This window comes from Oncorhynchus clarkii, chromosome 1 (assembly GCF_045791955.1).
Source record: "Oncorhynchus clarkii lewisi isolate Uvic-CL-2024 chromosome 1, UVic_Ocla_1.0, whole genome shotgun sequence".
Taxonomy (NCBI): Eukaryota; Metazoa; Chordata; class Actinopteri; order Salmoniformes; family Salmonidae; genus Oncorhynchus; species Oncorhynchus clarkii.
In genome coordinates, this window is record NC_092147.1 from 74,854,530 (window position 1) to 74,869,631 (window position 15,102).

At 44.7% G+C, this 15,102-nt stretch overlaps 1 protein-coding gene across 1 annotated transcript in view; it reads left to right on the top strand.

Annotated features, from left to right (window-relative positions):
- The window catches only part of LOC139412191 (ryanodine receptor 2-like), a 98,107-nt gene that overhangs the window by 19,668 nt on the left and 63,337 nt on the right, over nt 1-15,102 (top strand). Inside the window, 15 exon segments of the mRNA XM_071159010.1 lie at nt 525-685; nt 855-1,014; nt 1,238-1,324; nt 3,147-3,373; nt 3,593-4,481; nt 4,628-4,828; nt 7,193-7,298; nt 12,464-12,607; nt 12,722-12,998; nt 13,239-13,353; nt 13,446-13,578; nt 13,755-13,858; nt 14,098-14,233; nt 14,346-14,563; nt 14,844-14,939. Of these exon segments, the coding sequence (XP_071015111.1) occupies nt 525-685; nt 855-1,014; nt 1,238-1,324; nt 3,147-3,373; nt 3,593-4,481; nt 4,628-4,828; nt 7,193-7,298; nt 12,464-12,607; nt 12,722-12,998; nt 13,239-13,353; nt 13,446-13,578; nt 13,755-13,858; nt 14,098-14,233; nt 14,346-14,563; nt 14,844-14,939 (3,054 nt within the window).

Below are 15,102 nucleotides of genomic sequence, written 5' to 3' on the forward strand. Positions count from 1 at the left end.
TATAGAGCAGCTAAAATAAGTGTGATATGGTTAAATTACCTGGTGCCTGTTAAAAGCCGAGCAGCAGCGTTTTGAACTAATTGTAGACGTTACAGTAATCCTGGCATGAGGAAATCAGTGACTGAGTGACTTTTATACATATCAGTGGGTAACTGGCAAATTGGGAGGGGTGGGGGGTTGTTGTTAAACCATGGAGTCTGTTTGCATTTGAAATTAGGGAGGTGTTAAACAATGAAAGTGTTAATGAATTTACCTGCAGAAAGCAGAGAACCATTCACACAGCCCCGATAGCTGTATTTTGGTAACCGGGTCTGTCAAAATTCAGGAATCATGACTATGTCTTTAGGTGGGTATTATTTTTCCATGTTTTTTCCCCCTACCGCTTTCAGATGTACAAATGGTAAAAAGAAGCAGGCATGGTAAAATAGTTAGATTTTTGTCTGTGTATGAAAAGGGTAAAGATAGCAAAGTCAATTGAGGGCATTTGATAAGGAAAATCAGTAACTCCCTGTAATCTTCCACAGTACTATTACTCAGTGAGGGTGTTACCTGGTCAGGACCCCTCCACTGTCTGGGTGGGCTGGGTCACCTCTGACTTCCACCAGCACCAGCTGATCTTTGACCTGGAAAAGATCCGCACAGTGACCGTCACCCTCGGAAATGACATGGGCAAGGTCCATGAGAGGTCGGTTCAATAAGGGACAAAAGCAACATCATTTTGTGTCTACATTTTCTCTAGACATGTTTTGATCATAATGTTTAAAAAATGTTTAACAGTCACTGTATTATTATTACAATAATGCTTTCAGGCGAAAGTTAGATTTTGACATTCCCACCTAATTTCTGTATGTCAGTGTGAAACGTAGTAACTGCTACATGGTGTGCGCCGGAGAGAGCACAGGCCTGGGGCAGAGCAGGAGGAGTGCAGGCCTGGCCATAGGCTGTCTGATAGACACCACCACTGGTCTGCTAACATTCAGCTCCAACGGCATGGAGCTGGGGACCTTTTTTCAGGTAAAGTCAACTGTTAAAGGCAACTAACAATGTTGCAAAGACAATGTTGCTGTGACAAAGAAAAGAAGGCTCCCAAGCAAATACATATTAGTCATTAGTATTTAATGTGAATTTGTGTTTTTATCAATAGGTTGATTTGTAAAGAGAAGTTCCTACCAGTTGGGATATGATAGAATGTGTCTCTGAGCTATTCTTATTAACTGACCAAACTGCTATCAACCAGGTGGAGCCCAGCACTAGGCTGTTTCCTGCAGTCTTTGCCAAGGCCAACAGCTCCAATGTGTTCCAGTTTGAGCTAGGGCGTGTAAAGGTAACCTAAATGCTTTATTCATTGGTCACACTGATGACTCTCTCAGTTTGTCCAATTTCAAATGTGTTGTTTACAATCCCCAATGCATGTCCATACTGTAAAAAAAAAATCTATATACAGTGCCTTGCGAAAGTATTCGGCCCCCTTGAACTTTGCGACCTTTTGCCACATTTCAGGCTTCAAACATAAAGATATAAAACTGTATTTTTTGTGAAGAATCAACAACAAGTGGGACACAATCATGAAGTGGAAGGACATTTATTGGATATTTCAAACTTTTTTAACAAATCAAAAACTGAAAAATTGGGCGTGCAAAATTATTCAGCCCCCTTAAGTTAATACTTTGTAGCGCCACCTTTTGCTGCGATTACAGCTGTAAGTCGCTTGGGGTATGTCTCTATCAGTTTTGCACATCGAGAGACTGACATTTTTTCCCATTCCTCCTTGCAAAACAGCTCGAGCTCAGTGAGGTTGGATGGAGAGCATTTGTGAACAGCAGTTTTCAGTTCTTTCCACAGATTCTCGATTGGATTCAGGTCTGGACTTTGACTTGGCCATTCTAACACCTGGATATGTTTATTTTTGAACCATTCCATTGTAGATTTTGCTTTATGTTTTGGATCATTGTCTTGTTGGAAGACAAATCTCCGTCCCAGTCTCAGGTCTTTTGCAGACTCCATCAGGTTTTCTTCCAGAATGGTCCTGTATTTGGCTCCATCCATCTTCCCATCGATTTTAACCATCTTCCCTGTCCCTGCTGAAGAAAAGCAGGCCCAAACCATGATGCTGCCACCACCATGTTTGACAGTGGGGATGGTGTGTGTTCAGCTGTGTTGCTTTTACGCCAAACATAACGTTTTGCAATGTTGCCAAAAAGTTCAATTTTGGTTTCATCTGACCAGAGCACCTTCTTCCACATGTTTGGTGTGTCTCCCAGGTGGCTTGTGGCAAACTTTAAACAACACTTTTTATGGATATCTTTAAGAAATGGCTTTCTTCTTGCCACTCTTCCATAAAGGCCAGATTTGTGCAATATACGACTGATTGTTGTCCTATGGACAGAGTCTCCCACCTCAGCTGTAGATCTCTGCAGTTCATCCAGAGTGATCATGGGCCTCTTGGCTGCATCTCTGATCAGTCTTCTCCTTGTATGAGCTGAAAGTTTAGAGGGACGGCCAGGTCTTGGTAGATTTGCAGTGGTCTGATACTCATTTCAATATTATCGCTTGCACAGTGCTCCTTGGGATGTTTAAAGCTTGGGAAATCTTTTTGTATCCAAATCCGGCTTTAAACTTCTTCACAACAGTATCTCGGACCTGCCTGGTGTGTTCCTTGTTCTTCATGATGCTCTCTGCGCTTTTAACGGACCTCTGAGACTATCACAGTGCAGGTGCATTTATACGGAGACTTGATTACACACAGGTGGATTGTATTTATCATCATTAGTCATTTAGGTCAACATTGGATCATTCAGAGATCCTCACTGACCTTCTGGAGAGAGTTTGCTGCACTGAAAGTAAAGGGGCTGAATAATTTTGCACGCCCAATTTTTCAGTTTTTGATTTGTTAAAAAAGTTTGAAATATCCAATAAATGTCGTTCCACTTCATGATTGTGTCCACTTGTTGTTGATTCTTCACAAAAAAATACAGTTTTATATCTTTATGTTTGAAGCCTGAAATGTGGCAAAAGGTCGCAAAGTTCAAGGGGGCCGAATACTTTCGCAAGGCACTGTATATATTACCATAATGGCCCTGCTACCGCATCCACAGGGCTACTTAACATTGTCATGAATGAAAAACCCTGTGTTATTCTCTGTTCAGAACATGCTGCCCCTGTCAGCGGGTCTGTTCAGGAGCCAGAGGAGGAATGCTATGCCCCAGTGTCCCCCCAGGCTGCAGGTGCAGGTGCTGTCGCCCATCCTTTGGACCCGTGTACCAGACCACACCCTGAGGGTGCAGGCTGCCCACCCTGAAGACCGCCTCGGCTGGAGGGTCCAGTGCTTAGAGCCCCTGCAGGTCATGACCCTGCTCATCCCAGAGGAGAACAGGTGAGGTCAAAGGTCATATTTACTAATGCCTCAAAGCTTTCCAGGAGGAACGTATTGAGTCAGGAATGAATTTACTGTCAAAGCAAAGGCACATTGTAACATTGCACTTAAAAAGAAATAAAGTTGCACACTCTACATATGCTCCCAACAATTTAATGGGTAAACCTAAGCTTTTTTTTACATTGCATTTAGGTCATACTATCTATCTCTCCCCTGTAGGTGTGTGGACATCCTGGAACTCTCTGAGTTAGGTGACCTTCTGTCTTTCCATCACCACACCCTGCTCCTCTACTCTGCCCTCTGTGCTCTGGGCAATACTCGTGTGGGCCACGCTCTCTGCAGCCACCTGGACCAATCACAGCTCCTCTATGCCATCCAGAGCCCCCGCCTCCCCGGGCCGCTCCGCTCCGCCTTCTACCACCTCCTGGGCCAGGTGCACCTCAACACCCACGCCACGGCCCGCCTCGCTATGAACCACGAGTACATCATCCCCATGACGGAGCAGACCAGGGCCATCACCCTCTACCCCAGCCCCAGGGCTAGTCGAAGCCCCCAGTGGGTTCCCAGAATGGGCCTCAGCACCTCCCTCAGACCCCGGATGCACTTCACCTCCCCCTGCTTCATCAGAGGAGATGGCATGGGAGTCAATGGTGATACCTGTGGTGATGGCGTGGTTGCGACTGGGGAAGGCATCCATATAGACAGCCCAGAGATCCCACTGGAACTTCTGAAGGACCTGACAGGGAAGATGCTGACTGAGGCTGTGTGGGCTGTGGGGCAGGGTGTGAGGGATCCTGAAGGGGGCAGCATTGAGCTGCTGCTGGTGCCCCTAATTCGACTGTTCCACACCCTGCTGGTGATGGGGTTGTTTGGGGACGAGGACCTAGGGAAAGTGCTGACACTGATCGAGCCTGGAGTCTTCTCCCGACCTGCAGATTGTTCCCAAGAAGAGGAGGAGGAGGAGGAAGAGGAAGAGCAGGAGGATGAAAATGTGCCAGATAGTGATAGGGAAAGTGTGGAGAGTGAGGGGGATAAAATGAGGAAAATTCCAAAGCTTCCAACAAAAGGACTGCTACAGATGAAGCTACCAGAAGCTGTCAAACTTGAGGTACAATTTAGGAAGAAATACCTTGATTTTGGATCTGATGTTTTCCTTTGTGGTACATGATCTGTCTTCTTTGTCAATGGAAAAATTGAATGACTTGACATGAGCTCACACCCCTGACCTGGATGTTCCTGTCCCTCTCTGTTCAGATCTGCCACCTGTTCCAATACCTGTGTGACTGTCAGGTGCGTCACAGGGTGGAGGCGGTGGTGGCCTTCTCAGACACTTTCGTGGGGTACCTGCAGGAGAACCAGCGCTTCCGCTACAATGAGGTGATGCAGGCTCTCCACATGTCTGCTGCCCTCACCGCCCGCAAGACCAAGGAGTTCCGCTCCCCACCACAAGAACAGGTCAGGGGTCAGAGAGGAGACTGCTGAGGGAAATGTACACATCTGGTCTAAGTGGCTAAGATTATTGGAGGAATTAAATAACTTGAATACAAAATAGACACAGAGAGAGACTTTTTGTTCAAATCAAATCACATTTTTTGTCACATGCGCTGAATAACGTTGTCACGATCGTCGTATGGAGTAGACCAAAGCGCAGCGTGGTTAGAATACATTCTTCTTTATTAATGAAGAACGCGAAGAACACTTAGACAAAAACAACAAAACAAATAAGACGACCGTGACCACTATATAAACAATGTGCTAACGTGCAACATAACATAGACAATAACCCACGAAATACCCAAAGAAGATGGCTGCCTAAATATGGTTCCCAATCAGAGACAACGATAAACACCTGCTTCTAATTGAGAACCAATCTAGGCAACCATAGACCAACATAAACACCTAGATGATAACAATACCATAAATCTACAAAAAACCCTAGACAGTACAAACCCTAGAATAAGACAAAAACACATATCACCCATGTCACATCCTGACCTAACCAAAATAATAAAGAAAACAAAGAATTCTAAGGTCAGGGCGTAACAAATGTGAAATGCTTACTTACAAGCCATTAACCAACAATGCAGTTCAAGAAATAGAGTTAAGAAAATATTTACTAAATAAAATAAAAAGTAACACAATAAAATGACATAAGAATAACGAGGCTATATAGAGGGGGTACCGGAACCGAGTCAATGTGTGGAGGTACAGGTTAGTTGAGATAATTTGTACATGTAGGTAGCGGTAAAGTGACTATGCAAAGATAATAAACAGTGAGTAGCAGCAGTGTAAAAACAAGGGTGGGGGGGGCTAATGTAAATAGTTGGGGTGGCCATTTTATTAATTGTTCAGCAGTCTTATAGCTTGGGGGTAGAAGCTGTTAAGGAGCCTTTTGGACAATAGACTTGGCGCTCCTGTACCACTTGCCGTGGAATAGCAGAGAGAACTGTCTGACTTGGGTGACTAGAGTCTTTGACAATTTTTTGGGGCCTTCCTCTCACACGGCTAGTATATAGGTCATGGATGGCAGGAAGCTTGGCCCCTGTGATGTACTGGGCCATACGCACTACCCTCTGTAGTGCGTTACGGTCGGATGCCGAGCAGTTGCCATACCAGGCAGTGATGCAACCGGTCAGGATGCTCTTGATGGTGCAGCTGTAGAACTTTTTGAGGATCTGAGGACCCATGACAAATCTTTTCAGTCATTTGAGAGGGAAAGGGTGTTGTTGTGCCCTCTTCACAACTGTCTTGGTGTGTTTGGACCATGATAGTTTGTTGATGTGGACACCAAGCAACTTGAAACTCTCGACCCCCTCCACTACAGGCCCCTCGATGTTAATGGGGGCCTGTTCGACCCTCCTTTTCCTATAGTCCACGATCAGCTCCTTTGTCTTGCTCACATTGAGGGAGAGGTTGTTTACCTGGCACCAAACTGGCAGGTCTCTGACCTCCTCCCTATAGGCTGTCTTATCGTTGTTGGTGATCAGGCCTACCACTGTTGTGTCGTCAGCCAACTTAATAATGGTTTTGGAGTCGTGCTTGGCCACGCAGTCGTGGGTGAACAGGAGCACGCACCCCTGAGTAGCTCCAGTGTTGAGGATCAGCATGGCAGGTATGTTGGGCCGCCACCAGGTGGTAAGGGTAGGCAACGTCTGGAAGTCCAGGATCCATTTGCAGAGGGAGGTGTTTAGTCCCAGGGTCCTTAGCTTAGTGATAAACTTTGTGGGCACCATGGTGTTGAACACTAAGCTGTAGTCAATGAAGAGCATTCTCACATACAGAAGGTGTTCCTTTTGTCCAGGTGAGAATGGGCAGTGTGGAGTGCAATTAAGATTGCGTTATCTGTTTGATCTGTTTGAGAGGTATGCGAATTGGAGTGGGTCTATGGTTTCTGGCATGATGGTGTTGATGTGAACCATGGCCAACCTTTTCAAAGCACTTCATGGCTACTGACGTAAATGCTATGGGGTGGTAGTCATTTAGGCAGAGGGACTATGGTTGTCTGCTTGAAACATGTAGATATTACAGGTACATGTAGGTATTACAGACTCGGTCAGGGAGAGGTTGAAAATGTCAGTGAAGACACTTGCCAGTCCTGGTAATCCGTCTGGCCCTGCGGCCTTGTTGACCTGTTTAAAGGTCTTGCTCACGCCGGCTATGGAGAGCTTGATCACACAGTCGTCCAGAAGAGCTGGTGCTCTCATGCAGGGGGGCAGTTGTAGTTCATAGTTGTGTCTATGTCCATAAAGTGTAAAATGATATAATAAGATCTTTATCTACTGGAACATTACTGTATCTCCTCTACTCCCATCCACTCAGATCAACATGTTACTGGGCTTCAGAGAGGAGCAGGGGGACTGTCCGTGTCCAGAGGACATCAGAGAGCAGCTGGTGGACTTCCACCAGGACCTCATGACTCACTGTGGTAGGTACCAGATCAATCTAGACTACTGTACTCCTGTCCTCATGACTCACTGTGGTAGGTACCAGATCAGTCTAGACTACTGTACTCCTGTCCTCATGACTCACTGTGGTAGGTACCAGATCAGTCTAGACTACTGTACTCCTGTCCTCATGACTCACTGTGGTAGGTACCCGATCAGTCTAGACTACTGTACTCCTGTCCTCATGACTCACTGTGGTAGGTACCCGATCAGTCTAGACTACTGTACTCCTGTCCTCATGACTCACTGTGGTAGGTACCAGATCAGTCTTGTCTACTGTACTCCTGTCCTCATGACTCACTGTGGTAGGTACCAGATCAGTCTAGACTACTGTACTCCTGTCCTCATGACTCACTGTGGTAGGTCATAGAGAATAACCTGAACAGGTGGGGTGTCATACAACAGTGTAAGCTTGTGTAAGAGAGCATACAGTTCCTAACTTGTCCTACTATGCTTTCTAGAGACAGGGCATGGTATGGTACCTCCTGTTTTTTTTGTTTTTTTATATGTATTTCTCCAAAGCTATATACAATGTTCTGTTGGTTGGCTTACTACAGTGGCAAGAAAAAGCATGTGAACCCTTTTGAATTACCTGGATTTCTGCATAAATTGGTCATACAATTTAATCTGATCTTCATCTAAGTCACAACAATAGACAAATGCAGTGTGAATAAATTATTAACACACACATTCTTGTATTTTTCTTGTCTATATTGAATACATCATTTAAACTTTCACAGTGTAGGTTGGAAAAAGTATGTGAACCCCTAGGCTAATGACTTCTCCAAAAGCTAATTAGAGTCAGGAGTCAGCTAACCTGGAGTCCAATCAATGAGAAAAGATTGGAGATGTTGGTTAGAGCTGCCCTGCCCTATAAAAAACACTCACCATTTTTGTTTGTTATTCACAAGAAGCATTGCCTGTTGTGAACCATGCCTTGAAGAAAAGAGATATCAAAAGACCTAAGATTAAGAATTGTTGACTTGCATAATGATGGAAATGGTTACAAAAGTATCTCTAAAAGCTTGATGTTCATCAGTCCACGGGAAGACAAATTGTCTACAAATGGAGAAAGTTCAGCACTGTTGCTACTTTCCCTAGGAGTGGCCATCCTGCAAAGACGACTGCAAGAGCACAGTGCAGAATGCTAAATGAAGTTAAGAAGAATCCTAGAATGTCAGCTAAAGACTTACAGAAATCTCTGGGACATGCTAACACTTCTGTTGACGAGTATACGATACATAAAGCACTAAACAAGAATGATGATCATGGGAGGACACCACGGAAGAAGCCACTGCTGTCCAAAAAACCCCATTGCTGTACATTTGAAGTTCGCAAAAGAGCACCTGGATGTTCCACAGCGCTACTGGCAAAATATTCTGTGGACAGATGAAACTGCAGTTGAGTTGTTTGGAAGGAACACACAACACTATGTGAGTAGAAAAAAGGCACAGCACACCAACATCAAAACCTCCTCCCCACTGTAAAGTATAGTGGCGGGAGCATCATGGTTTGGGGCTGCTTTGCTGCCTCAGGGCCTGGACAGCTTGCTATCGTTGATGGAGAAATGTATTCCCAAGTTTATCAAGACATTTTGCAGGATAATGTAAGGCTATCTGTCCAGCAATTGAAGCTCAACAGAAGTTGGGTGATGCAACATGACAATGACATTTAAAACACAGAAGTAAATCAACAGTAGGCTTCAACAGAAGAAAATACGCCTTCTGGAGTGGCCCAGTCAGAGTCCTGATCTCAACCTGATTGAGATGCTATGGCATATGACCTCAAAAGAGCGGTTAAAGAATTTTGCTTAACTAATACAGAGGAATGGCCCAAAATTCCTCCTGACCGTTGTGCAGGTTTGAGCCACAACTACAAAAAATGTTTGGTTCTGTCACGATTGTCGTAATGAATGGACCAAGGCGCAGTGTGCGTAGAGTTCCACATCTTTTAATAAATCAAACAAACCGTGACGCTACTGGTGTGCACACAGGCAACTAACTGTAGACAAGATCCCACAAACAATGGGGAAACTGGCTACCTAAATATGATCCCCAATCAGAGACAACAATAAACAATTGTCTCTGATTGGAACGCATACCAGGCCAACATAAACCATTAATCACCTAGATGACCCACCCTAGTCACTATCATGCCCCAACCAACATAGAGAATAAACAGCTCTCTATGGTCAGGGCGTGACAGGTTCACGTTATTGCTGCAAAAAGGAGGGTGAACCAGTTATTAAATCCAAAGGGTCACATACTTTTCCCACCCTGCACTGTGAATGTTTACACAGTGTGTTCAATAAAGACATGAAAATGTATAATTGTTATTTTTATTTTTTTTATTATAATTTTTCTTATGGGTGGATCAGATTAATATTGCGGAAAGATTGTTGCTTCCGTCAATGTAATTATCTGCATAATTTCAATCCCCCATATATATTATTTTGTAAATATATATATGCATATATATATAACACATATGCATACATATATACATACCTATATAGACATATATTTTTTTTAAATATACCTTTATTATTCCCAGCAAACACTACCACCCTTCCCCCAATTGGAGTAAACTAATAAACAATAACACTTCGGCTTCTATCTTCAGTATATACATCTTATACACATTTTACAGACACAATGTGTTTTAAAATAGTTATATTTAGTTTGTTTTTAGTCCTTCCTCTATTTCTGATATCCATCTAGTTGATTTCTATTTGTAACTGTGCTATATCACAGAATTTCTGAACCTATATACATTTTACAGACCCCATATGTTTTACATTGGTTATCTTGTTATTAGTCCCACCCTTCAGCTCCATTCAACCCCTCACATCTATCTCAACACCATCCATTTTGGGATTTTTATTTGCCTGTGCTGTGATGCTTGATAAAAGTACTGAACCTTACTATTCTCACAGCTTCTACAGATTGTAAATGAAAAATAAACATTTTTGCTAAAATAATTATTATATTATTGATTGATTGACTATGACTTTTCAAATCACCCAGTATTGCTATCTGCAGCGTTAGTTCTAGGCAAATGTTGCAATTCTTCAGCCATTCCTGGACCTGTGACCAAAAACGAGCTACATATGGACAATACCAAAATAAATGATCTAATGACTATGCCTCACAGCAAAATCTGCAGAGCTGGGAAGATTTTATCCCCCACATATACACTGCTCAAAAAATAAAGGGAACACTAAAATAACACATCCTAGATCTGAATGAATGAAATATTCTTATTAAATACTTTTTTCTTTACATAGTTGAATGTGCTGACAACAAAATCACACACAAATTATGAATGGAAATCAAATTTATCAACCCATGGAGGTCTGGATTTGGAGTCACACTCAAAATTAAAGTGGAAAACCACACTACAGGCTGATCCAACTTTGATGTAATGTCCTTAAAACAAGTCAAAATGAGGCTCAGTAGTAGTAGTGTGTGTGGCCTCCATGTGCCTGTATGACCTCCCTACAACGCCTGGGCATGCTCCTGATGAGGTTGCGGATGGTCTCCTGAGGGATCTCCTCCCAGACCTGGACTAAAGCATCTGCCAACTCCTGGACAGTCTGTGGTATAACGTGGGGTTGGTGGATGGAGCGTGACATGATGTCCCAGATGTGCTCAATTGGATTCAGGTCTGGGGAACGGGCGGGCCAGTCCATATTATCAATGCCTTCCTCTTGCAGGAACTGCTGACACACTCCAGCCACATGAGGTCTAGCATTGTCTTGCATTAGGAGGAACCCAGGGCCAACCGCACCAGCATATGGTCTCACAAGGGGTCTGAGGATCTCATCTCGGTACCTAATGGCAGTCAGGCTACCTCTGGCGAGCACATGGAGGGCTGTGCGGCCCCCCCAAAGAAATGCCACCCCACACCATGACTAACCCACCGCCAAACCGGTCATGCTGGAGGATGTTGCAGGCAGCAGAACGTTCTCCACGGCGTCTCCAGACTCTGTCACGTCTGTCACATGTGCTCAGTGTGAACCTGCTTTCATCTGTGAAGAGCACAGGGCGCCAGTGGCGAATTTGCCAATCTTGGTGTTCTCTGGCAAATGCCAAACGTCCTGCACGGTGTTGGGCTGTAAGCACAACCCCCACCTGTGGACGTCGGGCCCTCATACCACCCTCATAGAGTCTGTTTCTGACCGTTTGAGCAGACACATGCACATTTGTGGCCTGCTGGAGGTAATTTTGCAGGGCTCTGGCAGTGCTCCTCCTGCTCCTCCTTGCACAAAGGCGGAGGTAGCGGTCCTGCTGCTGGGTTGTTGCCCTCCTACGGCCTCCTCCACGTCTCCTGATGTACTGTCCTGTCTCTTGGTAGCGCCTCCATGCTCTGGACACTACGCTGACAGACACAGCAAACCTTCTTGCCTCAGCTCGCATTGATGTGCCATCCTGGATGAGCTGCACTACCTGAGCCACTTGTGTGGGTTGTAGACTCCGTCTCATGCTACCATTAGAGTGAAAGCACCGCCAGCATTCAAAAGTGACCAAAACATCAGCCAGGAAGCATAGGAACTGAGAAGTGGTCTGTGGTCACCACCTGCAGAACCACTCCTTTATTGGGGGTGTCTTGCTAATTGCCTATAATTTCCACCTGTTGTCTATTCCATTTGCACAACAGCATGTGAAATTTATTGTCAATCAGTGTTGCTTCCTAAGTGGACAGTTTGATTTCACAGAAGTGTGATTGACTTGGAGTTACATTGTGTTGTTTAAGTGTTCCCTTTATTTTTTTGAGCAGTGTATAACATTCTATTGGTTGCAATAATTTAGTAATAGTAATTTAAATGGAAAAATTTGAAGTTTTGAATCCGGCGTTGTTTTGCGTAAGTGGAATAGGTACATTGAAAATCTCTAACCAACTATTTTGCAATTTATATGGCACAGCTGTCAGTTTTTTGGTCCTTAAATTAAATTGGTATATGTTTTTATTTATCACACTTTTTATCACAACGTGTAATTCTTTGTGTGTTATTAGTTTAAGCAGAGTGTGTTTGTCTATTGTTGTGACTTAGATGAAGATCAGATCAAATTTGATGACAAATCTATGCAGAAATCCAGGTAATTCCAAAGGGTTCGCATATTGTTTCTTGTCACTCGATGTGCAGGAATTGAAGTTGACCATGATACAGAGGTTGTGGAGGATTCCAAACGCTCCATCAAAGATCGTCTCTTCAGCTTGGTTGGGAGAGTAATCAGCTTGAAGATGAGATCTGCCGATCCTGAAGAGGAAGACAGAGCACAGAATACCAGTGAGCCAAGCTCCACAACGGGGGTGGATCTTACGACACAACATTAAGGATGATTTTTTATATGGTCAAGCTAGAAGTAGGCTACTAACATTGGTCATTGTCTCTCCCCCATAGTGACTCTTCAGCAGCTCATCTCTGACACGGTGGTGCGCTGGGCCCAGGAGTGTGTGATAGAGAACCCAGCTCTGGTCAGGGCCATGTTCTCTCTGTTGCACCGGCAGTATGAGAGCTTGAGGGGCCAGATGGGCACTCCCCTCCACAAGGCCTACACCATCAGCCAGGTGTCAGTGGAGGACACCATGGCCTTGCTGGCCTCTCTGGTGCAGATTCGCTCTCTGCTCAGCGTTCGCATGGGCAAGGAGGAGGAGAGACTCATGATCCGGGGACTGGGGTACGAATGGAGAACAACTGCTAGTTCTCTGCTAGCTCTACTCTTGCCTCTACATAAATGCCAAGCTAACCCATGTCTTGATTCATAACACAAGCTCTGTTCTGTGGAAATGTTCAAATGTAATTCAATTTACTTCGAAAAATGTGATCGCAACATTGAGCCCAAAAACACATTCATAATATCTGTTCACCAATCTTCAGCCCTGGCGCTGAACCCCTCCATTGTTTATTTCCTGTGCAGAGACATAATGAACAATAAGGTGTTCTACCAGCACCCCAACCTGATGAGGGCTTTGGGGATGCACGAGACAGTCATGGAGGTGATGGTGAACGTCCTGGGGGAGGGAGAGTCCAAGGTGAGACTGATGTGATATGTATCGAAAAATAAGGAACGTGTCCATTGTAAGAAAATGGAATTAGGTGTGAATTGTTCTCTCTGCTTCTTTAGGAGATCACCTTTCCTAAGATGGTGGCCCATTGCTGTCGCTTCCTTTGTTACTTCTGTCGCATCAGTAGGCACAATCAGGGATCCATGTTCGAGCACCTCAGCTACCTGTTGGATAATAGCAGTGTTGGCCTAGGTGAGCTGTGGAAGACTATATGATTACTATCAACAGTAACTTGAAATGTCATTCTCTCTGCATGTTTCCCAGTATCAGCAGCAGCAAATCAGCAACACTGTAAGCCTTATACTTATTATTATTTTTTTTTTAAATTATCCCAGTGAGGATTTAAATATGTTTAGTACTCTCCTTAGCATCTCCGTCCATGCGGGGAGCCACCCCTCTGGACGTGGCAGCTGCCTCTGTCATGGACAACAATGAGCTGGCCCTGGCCCTGAGGGAACCAGACCTGGAAAAAGTGAGAAAGATCTGTCCCTCCTTCTTTATCTCCCTCAATCTTTTTTCTGTCCTTGACTGCATACAGTATGTTATCCTCTTAAGTCTGTTCAGCTCTCTTCTTTATTCTCTCTCTCTCTCTCTCTCTCTCTCTCTCTCTCTCTCTCTCTCTCTCTCTCTCGTCTCCCTCCCTCTCTCTCTCTCTCGTCTCCTGTCTCCTGTCTCCTGTCTCCTGTCTCTGTCCTCTGTGTCTCTCTGCAGGTGGTGCAGTACTTGGCAGGCTGTGGTCTACAGAGTTGTCCCATGCTGGTGTCTAAAGGCTACCCTGACATTGGTTGGAACCCTGTGGAGGGGGAACGCTACCTGGACTTCCTACGCTTTGCTGTCTTCTGCAACGGTAACCTGTTACAACTGACTATACAGATACTCTAACTGTAGATGTAGTTCATGACTGATAACAGCTAGACTACAGAGTAAAATTAGGCTAATAATCAGTTGATTCCTGACAGGGGAGAGTGTGGAGGAGAATGCTTACTCGGTGGTGAGGCTGCTGATTCGCCATCCGGAGTGTTTTGGCCCCGCCCTGCGAGGTGAGGGTGGCGAGGGTCTCCTGGCAGCCATGGAGGAAGCCATCAGGATCTCAGAGGACCTGACTATGGACGGACCCTCCACAACCTACGAGTCCAACAGAACACTGTGAGTTAGAAAGGGAACACTAGAAGAACAAGTCTTTGCCCTAGTAAACCAGTGACTTTTGGTTTTTCCTACTGGTCAGCCAGAAGATAGGCTTCCCCACACACAATTAGAAGACAAATACTATATATGTGTATATATATATACTATATTGTATGTACTGTAATTCTATGACCATCCCCTCTTCAGCTTGATTCAATAAGGCATCCCGTTATGTCAACTGACCTTTAAACATGAGTAAAATCATTATGTTGCACAGCACCTGAGTCATGTAAACGCTTCTCTCTCCCCGCCCACACAGGAACGTGCTGCAGGATGAGGAGGATGACATAATCCACATGGGCCACTCCATCATGACCTTCTACTCCGCCCTCATCGACCTGCTGGGCCGCTGTGCCCCGGAGATGCACGTTAGTCTGTTTCACCTCCTGATGGGACCCTGTCAATAGTCCGATAGACTAGTGCTCTAATGTAGGACTAGAAAAATCTCCCCTGGGGCTACATTGATTGGCCATGCAGTGATTGACACTGCAGAATAATCCAAACCTTATGGGTTAAGAAGCTTTATTTGTG